The sequence below is a fragment of the Pezoporus wallicus genome, unplaced genomic scaffold (genome assembly GCF_028554395.1).
Source record: "Pezoporus wallicus isolate ANWC-B61680 ecotype Strahan unplaced genomic scaffold, APGP_CSIRO_Pwel_v1 contig_5352, whole genome shotgun sequence".
NCBI classification, from domain to species: Eukaryota; Metazoa; Chordata; class Aves; order Psittaciformes; family Psittacidae; genus Pezoporus; species Pezoporus wallicus.
In genome coordinates, this window is record NW_026639660.1 from 2,081,423 (window position 1) to 2,101,849 (window position 20,427).

The window sequence follows — 20,427 nt, forward strand, 5'->3', positions numbered from 1 at the left end:
CCACTCCTCACATTTATCAAGAGGCACACTGCTTTTTCTGCTGCTAAAACTGATAATCATTGTAAAAATCCACAGAGAACCTGAACCCAAGGAATATTTAATATAAATGCAAACTTCTGTGATCTTTGAATATGGCAAAGTAGGAACTTTCTAGTTATGCTCTCAACATAAAAATCAGATTGGCTTTTCCTTGTTCACATTTGAGATGGAACTCACAGTTATTTCCTTTATTTTCCAAATCAAACCACTGCTCTAATGCAATTTCTCATCCTGTAACTTTTTCAGCTTAATATACAGCTATATTTATACTCCATGGCATTTAATGAGTTCTATGTGTGAAGTAGAATTAAATCTATAGAACATGAACACTAAATTTAAGCCCGTTTCCCTGAGATGTCAGGAAAAGTAAGTGTCCTCTCAGAACAAACGTTCAGCCTGGAGCAGAGGGAAGGAGCTAAAGGCTAAGCCTAAGCAGGGTGACCTGGGAGCTTTTCTGTTCAATCTAGTAGTCATTGAACACATAAAATGTGAGGTCCTGGTTCCTGGTTCTCCAAAGCATAGGCCACAGCTAAAGACATCCTGCCTGTCTTCTTGTAACATGGACAAGCAATGGCATCTCAGTAGCATTATTTTACGCATTTTTAGTACTGCAGGTCAGTCAAAGACATGCTTCACAGCATTATCATTGACCAGATCGGGAACAGACTGCTTGCTGATGCTCTGCAGATAATCAGACTGTGCATTAGGAAGCATTTCTTACAGAGAGGGTGATCAAACACTGGAACAGGCTCCCTAGAGACGTGGTTGATGGCCCAAGTCTACCAGTGTTTAAGAGGTATTTGGACAATGCACTTGATAACAGTCCAGAAACCTCAGAACTGCAGGGGACTACCAAGGATAACACAGGGAACCAGGCATGAATACAGGGAACCAGGCATGAAAATTGCATATAGATACTGAGAAGGAGAAAAACAAACCAAACCAAAACCAAACAAACACCAACAACAAACACCAAAAACCACCAACAAACAAAAAAAGGTGTCAAGGAACAGAATAGATTTAGGGCTGTATACAGAAAATAATTAGCAAAAGCTTTGCAGATGACCATGATGATGCTGGGAGGTCAAGTCATTTAAAATATCACTGGATAGTAAGGATGAAGGCAAATCCTTTTGAAGTGAAGAGGAATGATGCATTTTCTCATATCCATCATGGAAGGAAAATACTTGGGATGCTCTTATTCAACAAAGAAAATTCACAGCAAATCTTGTGATACTCAAAAGTTCAAAATACTCTTTCTAGCAGCACGCAGAAAGCAATTACATGGGTCAAGCAGCATACAGAAAGCAGAAGTACCTCACTATTGCAGGCTTTTAATCAAACATGGCAACAGGCAGAAAGCACTGGGCACCTGGATGAACCACTTCTACCAGAAACCGAGGAAAACTGCTGCAGGTGGCAGTGAGGGGGTGAAGCTGTCTTCCCATGGTGCTGCAGGTGCCCAGTTTCTGCTCTCAGCCTTGAGATCGGTTCTGGGAGGCCAGACTAGACTAAACCACCCAGCCGCACTCCTTTAATGCTGCCCATCTCGGTGACAGCAGCTCTCGCACCGAGCAGCTGAGCAGAACGCCACCTGCCCCGGTGCGAGACCTCCAAAGACCTCAGTGCAAGGGGCTGTTTCTCATTGCCCGCTGGGTCCGGTGAGGCAGCTTTCCATGAGAAGCATCGGCAGGCGCATGAAAGTAGGGCATTTCCCGCTCTGCCTTGCGGCGGGGCGTTCATGTCCCCTACCGACCCAACACCCGCTTGTCACCCCCGGGCCTCGGAAAGCCAGGCGCGCAAGGCACTAGCAAGTGGTGCTCAGGGTCAAACCCAGCAGCGCCGGGAAGGGGTAAACGGGGTAACAGGCCGGCAAGCAGCCAGTGAGGCGGCTGCGCTGTGCTGCTGGGTGCCGGCCGCAGCCGCAGGAGCCATCCGCCAGGCGCTAGGCCCCTGTGCCGCTCGCCTCTTGCTGTTCCCCACCGGCTCCGCAGCCCCCCGGAGGGCGGGGAGATGCAGCCCCCGGGCCCCCAACAGCCGCCGCTCTATGCGCCCAGCAACGGGGATTTCACCTTTGTCTCCTCAGCAGACGCCGAAGGTGAGCGCGGGGCTGCGGCTGCGGTCGCTCGTTTTCCCGATGGAAGGGCTCGGCCAGGCTCGGGGGAGCGGCAGCTCCCGTGCCACTTGGGCAAGAGATGCCTGCCTTGGCCCCTCCGCCGCTGCCGGGCTTGGTGGCGCGGCTGGAGGTGGAGCGGGGTGGCTGAGGTGGCGGCGGTGGCCACTGCCCTCGGGCCGCGGCTCTCGGTTCCTCAGGTTCTCCGAGAGCCATAATCTAAATTGTGCCCGGCGACCTGACACAGCCGTGACAAGCGCTGTCACAGGCCGCTCCTCTTCCCCACGTTGCTGGAGGCGCCGGTTTTTGTCTGTTGAAGATAGTACTGTATTGTACACGTTCGCTGTAATGCCGTGCCAAAGGCTGCACGCCGAGTCTCGTGTCAGCACAGGAATGGGGGTGTAGGGGGAAGAAGCCTTGCCCATAGTTTAGGGATGAAGTGTGGCCTGCTGCCTCACTGCTGCACAAATAGCTGTGGTGTTCCAGCATGCTATGAAGATCTGCCTCAAGACTGAAAATGAACATCTAAGATTCAATATTGTGCTAACTTAATTTGATGGGGGATGATCCTTTAAGGCTCTACCCGTTTAAACAGCAAGCATTCTACTTTATGTGTGTATTTAGTAACTGTTGAAATTGTGGATGGTGTAGGGAATCATGTATGTCCTGACTCATGTGCCCCACCCTGGAAAAGAATTACTGAAGTGGAAAAACTGCCATAGAACACCCCTTTGGTGAACTTCCAAGTCCCTCTGACAAGGGATGCTAATCAACAGGTACAATCTCAGCTGTGGGGTTTTGTTTTGTTTGTTTTTCTTCTTTGCCTTGGCCTGAAAAAGGATCCATCTGAATGAAAACTCTCTGAGTTCCCCTGGAAGTATTTATTGAGCAATGCTGAACCCAATCCAATACAACCACCTTTCCTGTAGGATATGTTGAGTTGGACTCAGCTTTGTGTTCTTTATGAACACAAGGAAGGTGTGATCTCCTGCTTGTTCTGCAAAGTGCTGCATAGACCTACCCCAACAAAGAAAAACATAAGAGAAGTTCAACAGCTTGGTATTTCTAAATTAAAATTCTACATGTTGCACTCTAATTTACCAAATGTTTACCAAATCTTGAGATATAAATATATATGTATGCGTGTGTGTGTGTATATATATATAAGTATAAACTGTTTTATTTTCCTGTCTTTATTTCTGTATGGTAGGAGCTGTTTGTAGGGAAAGAATGCTGGAGAGGTGTTCTTGATTAAGTGGGCAGATACGGTATGAAGAACAGATTGTCTGATGTGGGTTTTTTTGTCTCTTATACTGCTTTTTCAAAACCGAGGGCAAAGCATGTCTTGAAAGCTGGTTTTCCACAATGCCTGGTTGAAAAATGAGGCATGCGAGGTACCCCAGTTTTGCTTTTGTGTTGTTCTGCTTGAGACAGTAGCAGTGAAACACCCTAACTCCTGCAAGTGAGCAGCAGAACCATCGATTCTTGGCACATTCTTTAGCTCTTGGTTGGTCTGTTGTTAACCATCTCATGCAGAGCAGTGTGTGCTATAAAGAGGAGGTGGTAGACTTTTTTTTCCCCTTGATTTCTGCAGCCATATGTCCCACCTGAGATTTCTTGCAAAATAGACTTAAAATCATGTTAATAGGTTTCATGATTAAAAAGCGTGGCTGTAGGCATTCACTGGTCATCAGCTGCTAAAAGGAGTCCTGTTAAATAAGACTTGTGTAGAGGTTTTCCTGCCTCAGGATGGATTGTCAGTGATCACTGAGAAAGGAGAAATAAGTGGCTAGCTGGGCTGTTACATTGGTTTGTTTTGGCAGTCACATTTGTGCACAGAGTAGCAACAGCCTCACCTTGTAGACAGGTGATATGTTGTAGCATAAACAAATATGGCAAAAGGGTTCCATGACAATACAAAACTCCTGAGGCTTTCTCTACCTTGAGGCCCAGGCATCAAGAATACATTTGTCTTTTTTCCTCCCTATGTAAACATCACATCATAAGGCAGCTTCGCTTGGGTCTGGTGAGAACAGAGCATGTGTGCTGATACTGACAGGAGCAAAGAAAAATTCCTCCTCTAAGTTACAGTGGTGTTTACAAAGATCCCACACAGATGGTGTGCTTGGAATCAAAGTGGTGGCTTATTAACTCTCATGATTATGAAATGGTTGAAAAGCATTTATGGAGAAGCTTAAATTTAAGCTTGAGTGGCTTAGCAAGTTGATTGGGAAGGAGAAATCTGCTGTTTGTGATACTGAGTAATCAGTGAACACTTGTGACATGCTGGCTGAAGACTGTGAGGTTCTGTCTTTCTACACATTTTTCTTCTATAAAACCAGATTGTATTTTGATATAAGGTGTTGCAGGCGTAATTTACAAATACGGCCTGACTTGCCTCTGTGAGTGTGTGTTTCAGAAATACTTGCTGTAAGTGGCTGTTTGGGGGAATTGGTGCCTAGGAGCTTCTTTGTGTGAAGAACAGACGCAACAATACAAAGACAAAATAAGATTTTCTTTGGTGAAGTAAAAAGGTGTTGGATGAGAAGAGAGTTCTTCGTCTTTCAATATACTTGTAATAACATTTGTACAAAAAAATTACATGTTTGTGTTAGGATTTTTACTTTTTAGCGAATGGCAATCCATTATTTCCTAAAGGAATAATTATCCTCCTCTTCTGTATTTTATCTCTTTTCCAGTTGCTTAGTATATTTTCAGTTATTATTTTGTATTTTTCATCTCTATATAGTTAATAAAATATAGTGAGTTAATAAAATCAATATTTATTGGTGACTTCAACACAGCCAGAACATGCATAAATTGCCCTTTTTGTTTTGTTTGGTACTGTTGCAGAGCAAGATCACAGTATATTGAAGAGAATTCATATCTCGTCTTATTAGCTGGAGCCTCGGGATCTCTAATAGTGTTCTTTTTCTGACATTTTCAGCTGTATTATAGGGCAGGCTAAAAATGAAAATGTACACATGTTTTCCTTTTATGAAAAATTGAATGTAAAAGCAGAGAATGGTTTCAGCTCAAAGAATGCCACTGTGCAGAAAAAGGCTCCAAAAGAGTTGTAATATGATTAGCAAAAAACCAAGTTAAATAATCCCCAACTCAGTGTGATGAGACTTGCATTAGTTAACTCCTTTTATGCCTTTAAATACTTAATGATAAAACACAAATCACAGCCTGTCATACCATAACACTGTGTCATCAAGACAAGAGTTCCATCTGGAAACTAAAACATGGTAATTTGAGTCCTAGATCAACATTGTTACAATTGTCTTAAAACCAGAAGGACCTTTTTGAATTATGTATCTGTTAGAATAGAATTTTATTCTATAATGTGGAATATTTCATGGTGATGATGATCAGCACATTTAACTTTGTATGTCTGTTGTTTGTCTCCCAGTACTTTTGAAACTAAATGGCTTTTGACAAGACATAAAATGGTGTATCTTTCTCTCCCTTTTTGCTCTCAGATCTTAGTGGCTCCATAACAACTCCAGATGTTAAGCTAAATCTTGGAGGAGAATTCATCAAAGAATCTTCTGCAACTACATTCCTAAGACAGAGGGGGTATGGCTGGCTTCTGGAAGTGGAAGATGATGACCCAGAAGATAACAAGCCACTCCTGTATGTCATAATTATTTTTTATATCTCTTTATTAGCTGTGTAGGATAAACAACCAACTTGTGGCCTCTCAAATTGTCCCACAGCCTTCTGCTGTCACGAGAATTCTTTTTGACAAATTACTTGGTGTGCAGGAATGAAAACATCGTTTCTCATTATAAGCTATATTTTTAGTGTAAAAGAGAGGCTTGTTAATCACTGCTGGGGAGGAAGGAAGAAGTAAAATCTGGTTTTACTCATCTCTATAAAGCTTCTATGGATTTTTCTGCTATTATCTGTTGATCTTGTAATGATTCAAAAAACGAGAATTTATTCTCTTGTGTTGTTGTGAATTTATTACTGTCAAAGAATCAGAGGCTAAGACAGTCTGGTGGAAGAATTCATGTTAAGTAAATACATTGTCAGTTACTCTGAAGTAAAATCATTGTGAATTGTACTTATTACAGAAGGGATGTTAGAAGGAAGATAGCACAAACTTTATTATCTTTGATGCTGTCTTATAATATAAAACTAGATTAAAAGGGTGGAAGTGTTGAAGGACAACTTAAAACCGAAAATCACTGCATCCCTTGTTCCATGCACAGAAATGTGGTTGGCTTGCAGAACCTTTGTATCTTAAGGTTACTACGCTGTGGGCTAGGCAGCCAGAGTCTCAGTCCTTGTTCTGCATCTAAGCAACTTCGTTCTCAGAGTCTCTGTTTTCCTGCGTGAATTAAAGATAATGGTGTTTAAAAAAAATGGAGTGAGCAGGAGGGTACTCTGGAGAACTCAAATGAGAGCGTTGGAGAGAACAGATGTATGGAGAGCTTAGTAATGACACTGCTACTTGAGAAATCCTTTAAACTGTGCAGAAGTAGCTGCTTGTGTGAATGTCTCTTCTGTAAAGCTCTAACTTTTAATTATGAAACAGAATAGAGCACTGAGGTTTCAACATATGCGTTTTTTTCTTTTGCATAACTTTTTATACCACAAAAACCAAGTTTGTGATTTGAGGACAGTTAGGGTGTCGGGAGGCTGGGGCCAGACGAGAGGCAGTGGGCATAAAGCAGAAGACGGGAAGTTCCACCCTGAACATGAAGAAGAACTTATTTACCGTGAGGGTGACTGAGCAGCCCAGAGAGGCTGTGGAGCCTCCTTCCCTGGAGATACTCAAGAGCCATCTGGACACAATCCTGAGTAATGTGCTCTGGGTGACCCTGCTTGAGCATGAGGTTGGACTAGATAACCTCCGCTGGTCTCTTCCATCCTCAGGGTGTTCTAACCTGCTGATTGCTGGAAGTGAGGAGTACATGCCAGGGACATGATCAGTTTATGACACAGGGTGAATATATTCATCCCAACAGAGAAGACCTCAATCTGACTGTTACGTAGCAGTTTTTATGCAGTTCTGATTATTCTCATAACACGTGCTGTAATGAAGCCTTGTAATCTGAATCCTGCTATGACTTAAAGACTAGCAGCCAGTTAAGGGAAGTTAATCCATCTGGTGATACCATGCATGTATTTTGTTCAATAGAGGAAGATTATGTTTTTTTTCTTTCTTATTGGGCAGTCTTCCCCCAGAGACTTGTTTCCTCTTACAGCATTCACCACTTCTTGGGTGAGGTAGCTGTCAGCTTCATGCAAAGACAGTCTATTCACATGAGAAGTTGTCAGAATTTGCCATGGGCAATGACAAAGAATTATTTGCAGACAGGAAATATCTGCACAGTCTTCAGAGTAAAATACAGGGGTGCTGCATCCTGTTTAGATAAATGGGGGCAAATAGATGCTTCTAGTCTACTCCTTAGATTCAGGAATGTATTAACAATTTTTGTTATTTAGTCACAGGTTAATAATATGAATTCTGAAATAGTTTCAGTAATAGCAATCCTGAAATTGCCTTGAGAGACTCAATGAGCAGTATTTAATTACTTTTTTTTTTAAGAGAAATTATGGTGAATCATGTCTTTGTGTTTATTCCTCGCTACAGCCTTTCTGAGGAGAAAGCTATAAATCAAACCCATGTATAAAACTTTCATGAGCTGACTTAGGATATGATTCTGCCTTTTTCTCTACTGTGCTCTTGAGTATAGAGCAGAGGCATGTCTGTCAGAAGCCTCTTGCAACTCTTCATTGCTCCTTGGTTGTAACTGCGTAAGGAAAACCCTAGCGTACAGTTCTGTCTTTAGGTTCCATGCATAAGCTTAACGAAGTGGAATTGCCCATTACTTTACAAGTCTTATTCCTTCCTGTTCTGCTAGGACAGTGGGGGCAAGATGTACCAGTTAAGAGCCTTCTGGTCAATTTGTGGCTGCTTACAGACAGTTTGCAGCATGTAGTGAAGAAGGCAGAAAAGAGCAAGATCTGTTGATAGAATTTACTGATAGCTTAATTTGCTTTCATTTATTTTTACCCATATTGGAAACAAGCCAGTAATTAAACAACTGGCATAAACTGGTCAGCTGAAAGCTACTGTTTTTGAAGGAAGTTAAACCCCATTTCGTTTAAAAGAATTGTTTTTACCTTGTGCTTTGAATGGTTTAGGATTAGTGAATGTAAAGGTGTTCTTTCTTGTAGAACTTGAAAGAAAATGTTTCCATAACAAGTGTACTTGTGGCAAACTGCTCAGCATTGAAGAACACAAACATCATACTTTTGTGTATGCATGTCTGACTTCTCAGTAGTTACAATGGTATGAATGTGTCACATGTTCCTACATGTCAGAAAATAGATCTGCTGCCTTATTCTAGACTGTTAGGGTATGTTGTGTGTGTTTTCTATTCTCAATCATGTAACTGAGTACTGAGCAATTAAATGTATCTGTGTCACACCAATTCCTGCCAGTTCCTGAATGTGGGGTGAAGGTTTGTTGTGGGCAAACTGTTCTGTTGCTAGCCATGGCTTCAGAAAGCCTTAGTGGTGACAGGAGACTTGCTCCATAAACCTGCCATTTGCCCCTGTGATTACTTTTTTTTCTGCCCTGTTTCATTGCTGTGCTATATAGTAACACTCTCTACTTTACAATTTCAGGGAAGAACTCGACATTGATCTGAAGGATATTTACTACAAAATTCGATGTGTGTTGATGCCTATGCCATCTCTTGGGTTTAACAGGCAGGTAGTGAGAGACAATCCAGACTTCTGGGGTCCTCTGGCAGTAGTCCTCTTCTTCTCAATGATTTCATTATATGGACAGTTTAAGGTAGGTATAAGCCTTCTACCCAAAAGTAAATCTAAACTAAATTTAGGGATATGACTGCCAAGCAATTTGCGTACTTATGTAGGAAGAAGTCTTTTTTTTTGTCTTTTTTTTCTTTCCACGTACTAACGCAGGGCATTTCAAATGCTGATTCTCAAGTTAATATGTAGAAAGACAGCAGTCAGAAATGTATTAAATGGCCCACGGGTAAGTTAATTGTGATGAAATGTCAGGCTTGTTTTTATACAGTAGAACAAAGGAAAGATGCGGTTTCTAGAGGGAACAGATTGATGCAAATGGGTTTATAGTCATATTAGTGAATCTTTCCATTTTAATTGTGACCTTTTGTTAACATGCTTTTTATTACTAAAAAATATTACTGAAGAACATGTGTTTGGATGTAATGAATTTTAATTTCCTGACAAATAAAGCTACTAGTTTAATTCATATTCTGTCACTGCTGTTATCTGGTATATTTAATCTTCATTAGTGCCATTTGCTATTTTGTCCTCTCTGCTCAATTACAATCAGATAACTTTCCTCTGGTCAATAGACTTTTTCCGTAATTCCTTTTGAAATCCAGGGTGAATAGCTATTCAGCATCATTGTGCAGATTTCATTGGCCTCCATAAACACTGTTAGGTTTTTTCTTCATATTCAGATTGAAAGAGAGAAGTGGTATCATATCTAGTTGGAATTTAATTATGAGCCTAGGTGATCCTGCTTCAGAAATCTTGATGACTATATATCTGTAGTTACAGTTGGTTTAAATATACATTATATTTAAACCAAATGTAAAGCAGTAGAATGTGCTTATGCAAGGATTTTTGTGAATGGTGAGATAAAATCCTTCCCTTTGCAACCTCTGGCTTCCATATGGTGTAGCAAATGCTGACTAAGATGTCATTCTCGGTATCTTGTTTCTGCAAGGCTCAAAGAGAGTAGGCTAAACCACTGTATTATTCAGTCTTCTGGGTGGAACACTTAGCTGTCTCCTGGGCAAAGCAAGGACCATTCCTTGATCCCATGACAGATAAACTACCTTTTGCAGTTTGTGTACCTACTGTACATGAACAGTAGGTTTAATGTTTCTTAGGAACAGTGGATTTACTGTATTGGTGTAAGAGTGCTGTATGAGTGTGAGGAGGGAAAGCTAATAGCTAGCAACAGCATGGCTGACAGTAGCTAGGCTAGATGAGCTGGATGGTGGTCTGTAAGCTGGGGAGAGTGGAGCATTCCTGCTCTAAGACTAATCTGGTCCTCTTAGACTGTGAAGGAAAGCGGAAAGTAAAAGGAGGCCATGTTCTGTTTTCACAAATAGTATGCAGCTGTGTTTTTTGGTTTTGATTGTGTTTAAGTGGTGCTGTGATTTTTACTTGTGGGTTTTTTCTTGTAGGTTGGTTTGGTTGTTTTTTTTTTGGTTGGTTGGTTTTTGTTTTTTGTTTTTGTTTTTTGTTTTTTCCCTGTTTGATTCTTCAGTGTATCCGGAACTTTTAACTAAACAATAAATTGAATTGAATACTGACTTAAATATGAAGTCATTTATAAGTCCATTGTACATTTGGAAATAGAGACTGGACTGATATTGTCATTTCCTTCTAAAAAGGTATTTCAGAACGGACAGCTTCACTTCTAGTCCTCCCAGTGGCTCTTCTCCAAGAATAGCTGAGTTACTTTGAAGGCTCTGTTAAGCTAGAGACCAATTTTAATTTTATTTTTTATTTTTCTTCAGTTTAAGACCAGAGTGATGAAAGAAGCAAGAAAAAATAATTACAGACTTTGTCCCAGGAGTCTGGGGCTGTGTTAAGTTGTAATCATCAAGTTCTGCTGAGAGCCAGATGTCTGATGACTTCTGGGCATTCTCAGTTTGAGTAAAGAATAAAGTGGTGTCTTCATGGATGAAAAAAAGCAGAAGTCAAATGCCTTGTATTGGTTGGGCTGATTTAAAACTGCCTGAGCCCACATTTTGTAATAGGTGCAATGTGAAGACGTTTAGCTAGGGTGGTCTTAGCTTTAGTTTTAACTAAACTCTTCCTAAATCTGCTACAGTATTACAGTACTTACAAAACACATCTCATGTACATTCCATGTTCACCAAACCATTAATGTGATTCTGTAAATACAACCTCTGAATTTTATTCACAAGTTCTGTTGTAATAGTAAGTAAAACTATTCAGAATTCGGTTTGGCATAATAAAATCCTTGTCTGCAGTAAAAGTGATTAATAGAAATGAGTTTCTTTTCTCACAATGAAAATTATTAATATGAATTAATTGGTTTTTATCTCCTAAGGTGGTTTCTTGGATTATAACTATTTGGATATTTGGATCCTTGACAATTTTTTTACTGGCCAGGGTTCTTGGAGGAGAAGTAAGTACCTGTATGCAAAAGGACATAGAGGGAGGTAATGTAAAGTCTTGGCTATGTTTTTCAGTAGTAATTGGGTTTTCTTGGTGCTTGGTTTTGGACCTTGTAGCCAGCTAAGAATGGATGCAGTTGGTAAGCACAACGTCTAGATTGAAAATACAGAGGGTCAGCTAATCTTCCTGTGCAGTGGATTATGGCTTGTTGGGTGTGACAAACAATCTGGAAATTTGTACTGTGAATCCCAGAAATATGAACAGGTGTCTGAGCTAGGACTGAAGCCCATTCTTGAGGGACAAGTGCTTTCGATTTTTCAGTACTTAGCTGAATGGCACCCTTTCTCCTCCTTTGCACTGCTTTTGCACTTCTCTTTGTTTAAACTTTTTAGTTTTTATTTTACTTTAAATGGAGCTAGCAGCAGTTGTATAACGTCCTTGTGGGGAGAGCACCTACCAGTGTTTGTTTTCATCCTTGGCCTGACGCAGTTCAAACCCATTAAAGAATGAAAGCACATGTTCAACTGCAAAGCCAACTGAAGTTCTGGACTACATCCCTCCCTCCAGCTGCTTGCACCAGCAGGGTTGGAATAGCTGCTTGAACTGTTTACGAATTGAGTCACTAAGTGATTTGGTTGTAAACAACAAGAAGTGACTTGCAGCAAGGCCCTCAGACTCCTATGGTTTAACAGTCAGGAGGTTAGAAACTTCTTAAAATGGCTCTGCAGCTTAAAATGCCTTGAACTGTGTTGTGAAGTACTAAATATTCAGCGGTACTTGATTTTGATACTTTCACCATGCATATTGCATTCAGGAGGAGCTAGTGTTGCAAACTTCCTACATTATTTACATTTGCTTTCATCTGTAAATTTTCCTTTTAATCGTAATTACTAGAGTCTTCTTGTGTGAGTACTGTTTTGAGAGAAAAAGCTTTTATAAATGCAATTGCTTGGTTTTCTGCATAACAGCATAATCCAGATGCCCTGAAATCATTGTGGTTTGTGGCTCAAAATGAAATTATCAGAATGTATAAGCTGGGGGGAAAGTATAGGTCTGTACTGGGAAGGATCAACAGCCACAAGAGATCACTTCCAAGATGGTCTCTTGTCTCGCCACTATTTTTTTGTGTTAAATCCAAGAAGCCTAGCTGGGCTCAGGAAGTTTTCAAACCATAGTAGGGTAAAACCAGACATTATAATCCCCATGAAGCTAAAACCAGTTATGAAAATACTTTGAAGAAATCTGTTTAAGATAGTCATAATAATTTTAAACTGGCAATCAGAAGATTTCTGTGCCTTAAAGGGATCAAGTTCTAGGTCTTCCACTGATGCCAGAAGCCTTCATGTACTTTATGTATTTATATATAATGGATATGAGTATATTAATGAAAAAAAGTCTTTCCTGCTTGTGACAGGCAGGACTAAGCTGAGAGGTCTGTTCTACGGGTGTGCCCCTGGGTATCATATGTCCAGTCCATGGAGAGTGGCAGTTGAGAACCACTTAAGGCAGAACACGAAAATGTGAGGGGGTGGGTGGAATGATGTAGTTTAACTGGTGTAAATACTTCCTTTGGAAGTAACAAAATTGTCAATTACAGTGGTTTTTGGCTTTAAAAAAAAAACCACCTCCACCAAAACAACATATATCTAAGATATCTGAATGATTGATTACAGAATTCTAGAGGGTCACATACAAAACCAGTTTCATACTAGCAAGCTTCCTTTCACTAAAATTTCGTGAATACATAACACATTATTATTGCTATTCATACTGTTATACGAAAATCGGATTGGGCCTGGTGACAAAGATTGAGTGCTACAAAGTTTATTTTATGTGCTTGAAAATTTCAGGTTGCTTATGGCCAAGTTCTTGGTGTGATAGGATACTCCCTACTTCCCCTCATTGTCATAGCACCTGTACTTTTGGTGGTTGGATCATTTGAAGTTGTTTCTACCCTAATAAAAGTAAGTTCAGTATCATTTATAGAGAATTGTCTATGGCTATTTTTAATGCACTTTCCTAACACTTCAAGTCTTAACCTATTCAGAACATTCAGAACTACAGCATGAGTGAACTCTGTGATCCTCTTGGCTAGTGTGCTGGACATGACTGCTAAGCAAATTCTGCTTTAAATGTGTGAATACTTGGGCATATACAATGCTGTTGCTATAACAACACCTGTTGTTACCAGCTAGCTGCTGTTTAAGGATTTTGCTGTGCTCTACTAGTTGCATTAAAAATAAATAGGATTATCATTTTGAGAAGAGGATGCATAATTAAACCTCAGAATGAAGAGTCTGAAAATAAGCTGTTCTGTCCCTCCCCCCATCATCCACTTTATTTTTAGGTACTGCAGCATGAGTCTGACGTTAGTCATTGTTCTGAGACCTTCCCATAGTGGTAGCAGTACAAAGCTCTTGATAACCTTTGCAGAGAAAGTTGGTATTGTTCTGATTCTGTGTGGAATGTAAGGTACAAAGCAAGAATAACTTGCCTGATGCCACCTGCTTTTTGGCATCTTTTGTAAAACTAGCAATGTTCCTTGACAGATCCTGGCACTGCTTTATGTTCCTGAACACTTCCAGTGCTGCTTAAAACCCTTTTAGGTAGCCTTTGAAGTTATTGCTGAACTTTTGGAAAGGTTGAGAAAATTGTTACTAGCTAAGCTGTATGCTTTTTGAGTTCTTGTTCTACTGATGCGAATGATTTCTGTTCTTTTAGCTGGTGGTAAACAGGATAATTGAAGTACAACTGAAGTGTATGATAAATAACAGTTGCTGTGTTTGTGACTTGATAACTTGCAATTACTATTAAGTGACAGAGTCAGAAAGCAAATCATTAATCTGCCAGTTAACTGGCAGAAATATATTTTAATTAAACCTCTCTTACTTGATTCCTACTAGCAGGTTTTTAACTGCAGGGCAAATCTTTTTGCATCATTAGATCGTTAGCGTGAAAATGGAGGACAAGCCCCATATGGCCAAAACTACTTGTTCTGTGACAAGCACTACTTGTTATGGCAGGAGAGCTCAGTGCTTGGGGAGATGCTTTGCAGTCCTAAAGTTGGGGAGGTTACAGTGAAATAGCGAAGTGCCAGTCAGCTGTCTTCCAGTCGCAATCCACAAAGTAAACTATTTGAGTCATGTGCCTCGATTATTTTAATTGCTGCAATTTTCCTAATATATCTTTAGGAATTCAGTCATGGTATTGATTAGTCTTCTTATTTTGCTCTGCAGGCCTGGGTTAGGCAGCAGAAATGGAAGTATGTGATCACATGCAATTTGGGGGGTTTTTTTATATGATAGCAGTTGAACAGGCCACATAATCCCTCAAGGGGCTTCAACTTCTCTGACAGAACTGTGAAAGAAGTTCTTTGCTGGGGTCCTGTTATGCATGCCCTCTTTGGTCCTGTGTTTTGCAGAAGACTGCAGTGTTTTTTCATGCCACTCAATTTTAAGTATTTTTTTCTTTTTTATTAATATTTGAGGTGTTGCTAGAGGATGATGTCTGATTACTTTTTCTATAACCTTGTGAGTTTGAGCTTTGAGTCAAATTCACTGACCTCAAGATTTATTTATTTTTTCGCTAAGTTCATATAACATACTGGATATTCATAGTTAATGTTACTTTCTACCAGCCTTTTAAACTGGTTCTTTCTTAAATTCATAAGCAGTATATTTTTTCATACAACTCTATGTTGTTTTCATATATGAAACATAAATATGCTTTCATACAACTTGTGTTTTGACAGGGTTCTCACTGCACTTGAAAAGAACAGGAGTGTGAGGTTCAGTTACCTTGAGGCGGAGGCAAAACAATTAAATGAAAGTTTGCAAGCCAGACAAATCCTAAAATAAACAATGGCGATTTAACCCTCTGGTATATATTGTAGCAGGAAGTCAAGTATAGTGACTCTTAAAGAGCTTAAGGAGTGAATAGCTGGGGACAATCAAGGTAGAAAGGAAAGTTATTAATCCAGTGAAGTTTCAAACTGGGTGTATATAATCTTATGGCTTGCTTTGTGGTATCGGTATGTCTTGTATTAGGGAAAACTTATTGTAGATCCTAAGCTGCTCACTTCAGTAAAAATGTCTCAAATGAAAATAACATACCTACTTGTGCAGTATTTCTCTAAACTTACATGAAAATGCACAAGTGTTTTCTTTGTGTATTTGGAGTTCTTCCCCTCCTCACCTCCTCCCCCAGTCAGTTTGTTTTTTTTTGGGGGGGGGGGGGGGTGTGTGTTCCTTTTTTGTTTTTAACTATGTTGAGAGAAGAACTGATTGTTATCTTGATATTTGGAAAGATATTTTTGTGGTGTCAGCTAAAACTGTTCATCTTCTTTTTCAGTTGTTTGGAGTCTTTTGGGCTGCATACAGTGCTGCATCATTACTAGTTGGAGAAGAATTCAAGACCAAGAAACCCCTTCTAATTTATCCGATCTTTTTATTATACATTTATTTTCTGTCCTTGTACACCGGGGTGTGATCTAGTACAAGATGTGGCCAGAAACCGTATTTTATTCACTTGCAGACTGATAATGCGTAAGATTAAGGAGGCTGGAGATAATACAAGTGACTGTTTTGTATCCAGTTGTCAAGATGTTTTAAGACCGAAGAGCATATTTGTGTATATTATTTAATGAAGCAATTGTAGCTATATAGATTTGTATCAAAGTTCTAGGTTTGTTTAAGACTCTTCAGATTTTAATGAGCAAAATAAAAGAACCTTGTGTTTTATAAAAAAGTGTAGCAAAACCATAACTCGATACCTGTGCCAAAAGCACTAGGACCAGATTACTATACTTGAGGGAAAAAAAAAGAGAAGTTAACGGTAACAATCTCAAAGTGCAATTTTTCTTTTCAGCTTAAACACAGCTGGCTTTTTCGGCACAGCAAGTTCTGTAGATGATATATATTTATGAAACGGTTCTGATTGTTCATGGAATAGTCTGTATAATCAAGACATGAAGATACTACTTTTAATTTAGTGCCTCAATTACTTTGATTTGGCTGTTTTGAGTTTTTATAAATTCCAGTTTGTTTTCAAACCGTGTATATACTGTGTATTTTGTATCTATGGCTTGTGTGTAGCGTAAGTACTCCTTGGTTAAGGATGTATATTGGTTTTTTAAAAATTGAAGATACAAGTATTTGAAGTCTTTATTTACTATCTCTGACCAAAGGAGCAAGATATTTACCGTGCGACGTAATGAATTGGAATGCATCTTTAGAGAATCAAATTATTTTACTCAAAACTGTAAATTTACAGAGAAATAGGTGAACACCTTTCCCAACTGTAGAGATGGCTTCATGTTGCAGAAAAAAAAAAGATTATCTTTCAAATTTGTGTGATCTTAAAATAATGTTATTTTATGATGACAAAATAAAAGTAATGCTTCCCTAACTACGTTTTACAACATCTTGCTCTGTCTTGCTTTTAATAGCATGGTATTTAACACGCATCCATGGTTTGGTTTTTTTGGCTGTGTGTTTGGTTTTTTTTTTTCTTTCCCCAGTACTATTGATCCCTTGTAAAGAGAAATAAAAAAGATTTGTAAGGGCAGATTCTCCCTCCAATAAACAAGGCAGAATGACAGCCTTGGTAACAGTTACAGTCTTGCTAATTTTGACTATCTAAGGATTATGTAATAACGTGGTGACATGTTAAATATTTCCTGTGTACTGTGTTGATTGCTTATGTAATGGTCCTTATGGTAATGTTTCTTCACAAGGGAAGTCCACTGAAGTTCACTTTGCATGGTACTAACTTAGATATTTGCAATCTTCAGTATTTAGCATTGCCAAATAGTTTTTAAGTTTCTTAGTATTTGATTTTGGTAACAGGAAAAAAAAAATCATTACCCATCCCTTTTTTTGTGTGCTTCAAATAAAAATCAGCCGTGACAAGGTAATAGCAAAGGCTGTCTGATCCCTAATGGACATGTTTCCTTACCAGAACTGTAGTTTTTCAGACTTTTAGGCTGTGTAACTTGCCATTTTAGTAACTTATTTTTACTACTCATTACTGATGTGGAATATATATTTAAATTCCAGCTCTACCACAGACCTTTAGCTTATGCAGTCTGCTTTTCTGGCTGATGCTTGTGTTGGTTTCAAACAGAACTAATTAGAAGTTGGTGCTGGCCACAAATTGTAACATAATACTCTAGCTTGTAATACATTAAAGAGGAAAAACTGGAAGAGAGGTGGTCTTTTCACCTCATTTTTGATTTCTGCAGAAGTCCTGGTGGAATTACTGCAGATCCATACTAAATAAATTATAGCACCAGTTTAGTTCTTACCTGCAAGTGTTTTGTGAGCATCCATAACATATTCTTAAAAAACGACAACAAAAAAGGTGTATTAGCTCTGGAATCTTGCATGATAATTTGGTCTTGTCTCTGTTTCCATGACTTACATTTCTTTTTTAACAGGAATATCCAACTAGTATCAGAAGACCCAGTATCAACACAGACCCTGTCTGTGAATACTGGTTTACTAAACATCCCCACAAACATGATGGGCAAGGACACATTTAGGTTACTAGGCTGTCAGCTTTAAGCTTAATTCCTCTTTGCATAGCTGTTCTATTCAATGTCCATAATAGGTCCTGTGCATCTGAAATGACTATGAATATTCAAAGGATGCAAGAATGTTCTATTTAATCTCCAAGTATCTTATTTTCCTCTATAGTGATGTTCTATGAAATTTATAGTTGCAAGTTTAACTGTTCCTTTCCACAGACTTGGCACATGTGTAATATGCAATGTAGATATGCACTTAACATAGTACAGATTTTGTACACAATTGCAGATTTGCACCTTTTAATCTTAGTCTCTCTAGGGTCACCTTTTGTGTATGCTGTGTAAGAAGTATGTACAAACAGCTCTCAAATGGTTCTAATAGTTTGTAATAACTTTGCATTCAACAAACTCATATTTTTAGATGAGGTATGTGTGTAAATACAAGATGTATTTTATAAAAATTTTGAATTAAACTTGTTTACAGAATGTATGAAGCTCATTTATATTTACTGAATTGACATCTATATTCCTATTAATGTCATCAATCTCAAGCTTTGAGGTGATAAATAAATATTTGTGATAATAGATGCAGTATTCCTATTGTCACTGAAATCTGGGAACTAAGACTCAGAATAACAGGTTAGAAAGCCAGCATTATTATGGCACCCCCGGTGCATGGGGGCTCACTCTGCTTGTCATGCACACCAAGAAGAGACAGTTTACAGTGTATGTTTTTTCATTATATACTTATTCATTATAATTCTGCAAAATGTCCACCCAATTCTTGTTACTCACGCATACAGTAATTGGGCAGATAAGGATGTGGCGCAGGCGCTGTGAATTCTCTGTGGGTCATGGTGGTTGGCTGGGGGGAAAGAAATACCCTTGCTCATTTTATCCTTTTATGGACAGCTGTTAGCTAAGGACATTGGAATGTGTTTAGTCTTTCCAATTAATTACATGTTCTTGTTTGGTCTAATTTACAACCCTGAGAGGCTCTGGAGTTTTCTTTTGCAGCTGTTTACCTATTTCTGAGGCCTTGCCAACAGGAGGAAGCCTACATTCTTCTTGAGAGAAGACATCTGGTTCTTTTGTTGCATGCCTTTCTTATCTTGAGAACTGTAGCCTCTATACACAGTATGACTCTAGTTTAAGAATCCTTGTAGCCCACCTATATCCAAGTCTCTATATTCAGTGAAATACTAATTTGGTATCAATTTCTCTCAAAACTGGAAACATAAGAGTGCATCCATCTAACACAAAGTTCCTGTTCCAAGATGCAACACCTCATTTCAAGGAAGAGACATGGGTATCATACCTTCAAGAGACGCATCTTCTGGATAGAGCAACAAAACATGTACATGTGAACTTGCTTTCTTTCCTCCTCTATCCATCAGACATACTCCATCATTTGTCAGAAAAATTATGCCTACTTGAAAACTATGTAAAATCAATTGCTTTGGAGACAACGTAGAGCTTGAGGTCTGCTTTAAGTTTTGTCACTACCCTTACTGGTCTTTCATGTCTCATCTGAAGCAGTGAAGCAAGCCTGAAAGCTGCTTATTCTGCACTCAGGACAATTTTGATGAGGCTGGTGGCATACCCATGTGGATTCTTCTGCTTTCCCCTTAGACACTCTATTTCTTTATTCATTTACCCGCTACAGCAGCCTGTGCTAACATGGGTCCTTCTAATAAAAATACTCGCCTGTGTGAAACCACATTATATTTAAAAGTCAATATATTTAAGACCATCAAAAAACTTAATCAGAAGTTTTTAAGACATCAAAAACCATCAATATATGTAAGACCATAAAAACTTTCTCTAATATTTTAGTAGAGCAGGTCACTTAGATAAAATAATGCCAACAGGCAGGTTTGGTATTTGGGGGCGGGCAGAAAGCCTCAGTGAAATACAGACGGTATTTATATCATTTTTTGAAGCTTGCTGAATCCTGCTTCATAACAAAATGCTTTCATGGGTACAATGACTCCATCCCTGCTTTGGGTGGTGGGAGAGCGGGTGGGAAATGCTCCTGGAACGCATACACGTGTGTGCGCCAAACTCATTCCAAGAGGAAGCGGTAGCAGCACGGCGCTTCCATTTCTTCACTGTACCAGAGCTGGAAGCAGCCTAACCAGGGGCTCTCGCACCGCTCTGCGAGCGCAGACAGGAAACCAGCCGCAGAGCCAGCCTGCTTAAAGCCTCCTTGCCTTTCCTTCCACGCGGGAGGCGGCAGCGGCGCTCACCCGCTTACGACCGAGTTTCTGACGCGGCAGCGGCGGGGCAGGGAAGGACTCGAGCCCCAGTGACCGCACCGAGCCCCCGGCGGGGACGGAGCAGCTCCGCCGGCTCCCCTCAGGAGACCGCTCCCTCCGCCCCGGGGCGGACACACGGCCCCCTTCAGCCCCCGCCGCGAGGGGCGCTACGGCCGCGCGCGCGCACGGAGGAAGCAGAGCCCCCGCCTCTCCCCTTGCCCCCGCCCCTCTCCGTGGCGAGCAGCCGCCCGCGCCCCACGTCTCCCCTCCCGCCGTGTGAGGCAGGCGGCTGGTTCCGCATCCGGCGCGGTTGT

At 40.0% G+C, this 20,427-nt stretch overlaps 1 protein-coding gene across 1 annotated transcript; it reads left to right on the forward strand.

Annotated features, from left to right (window-relative positions):
- Positions 1 to 2,016: 2,016 nt before the first annotated feature.
- YIPF4 (Yip1 domain family member 4) lies at positions 2,017 to 18,442 on the forward strand. Its single transcript, XM_057415336.1, has 6 exons — positions 2,017 to 2,137; positions 5,638 to 5,791; positions 8,801 to 8,972; positions 11,262 to 11,339; positions 13,180 to 13,293; positions 15,680 to 18,442. The coding sequence occupies exons 1-6, from the start codon at positions 2,053 to 2,055 to the stop codon at positions 15,815 to 15,817; spliced, it is 741 nt and encodes a 246-aa protein (XP_057271319.1). The 5' UTR covers positions 2,017 to 2,052; the 3' UTR covers positions 15,818 to 18,442.
- The last annotated feature ends 1,985 nt before the right edge of the window (positions 18,443 to 20,427 follow it).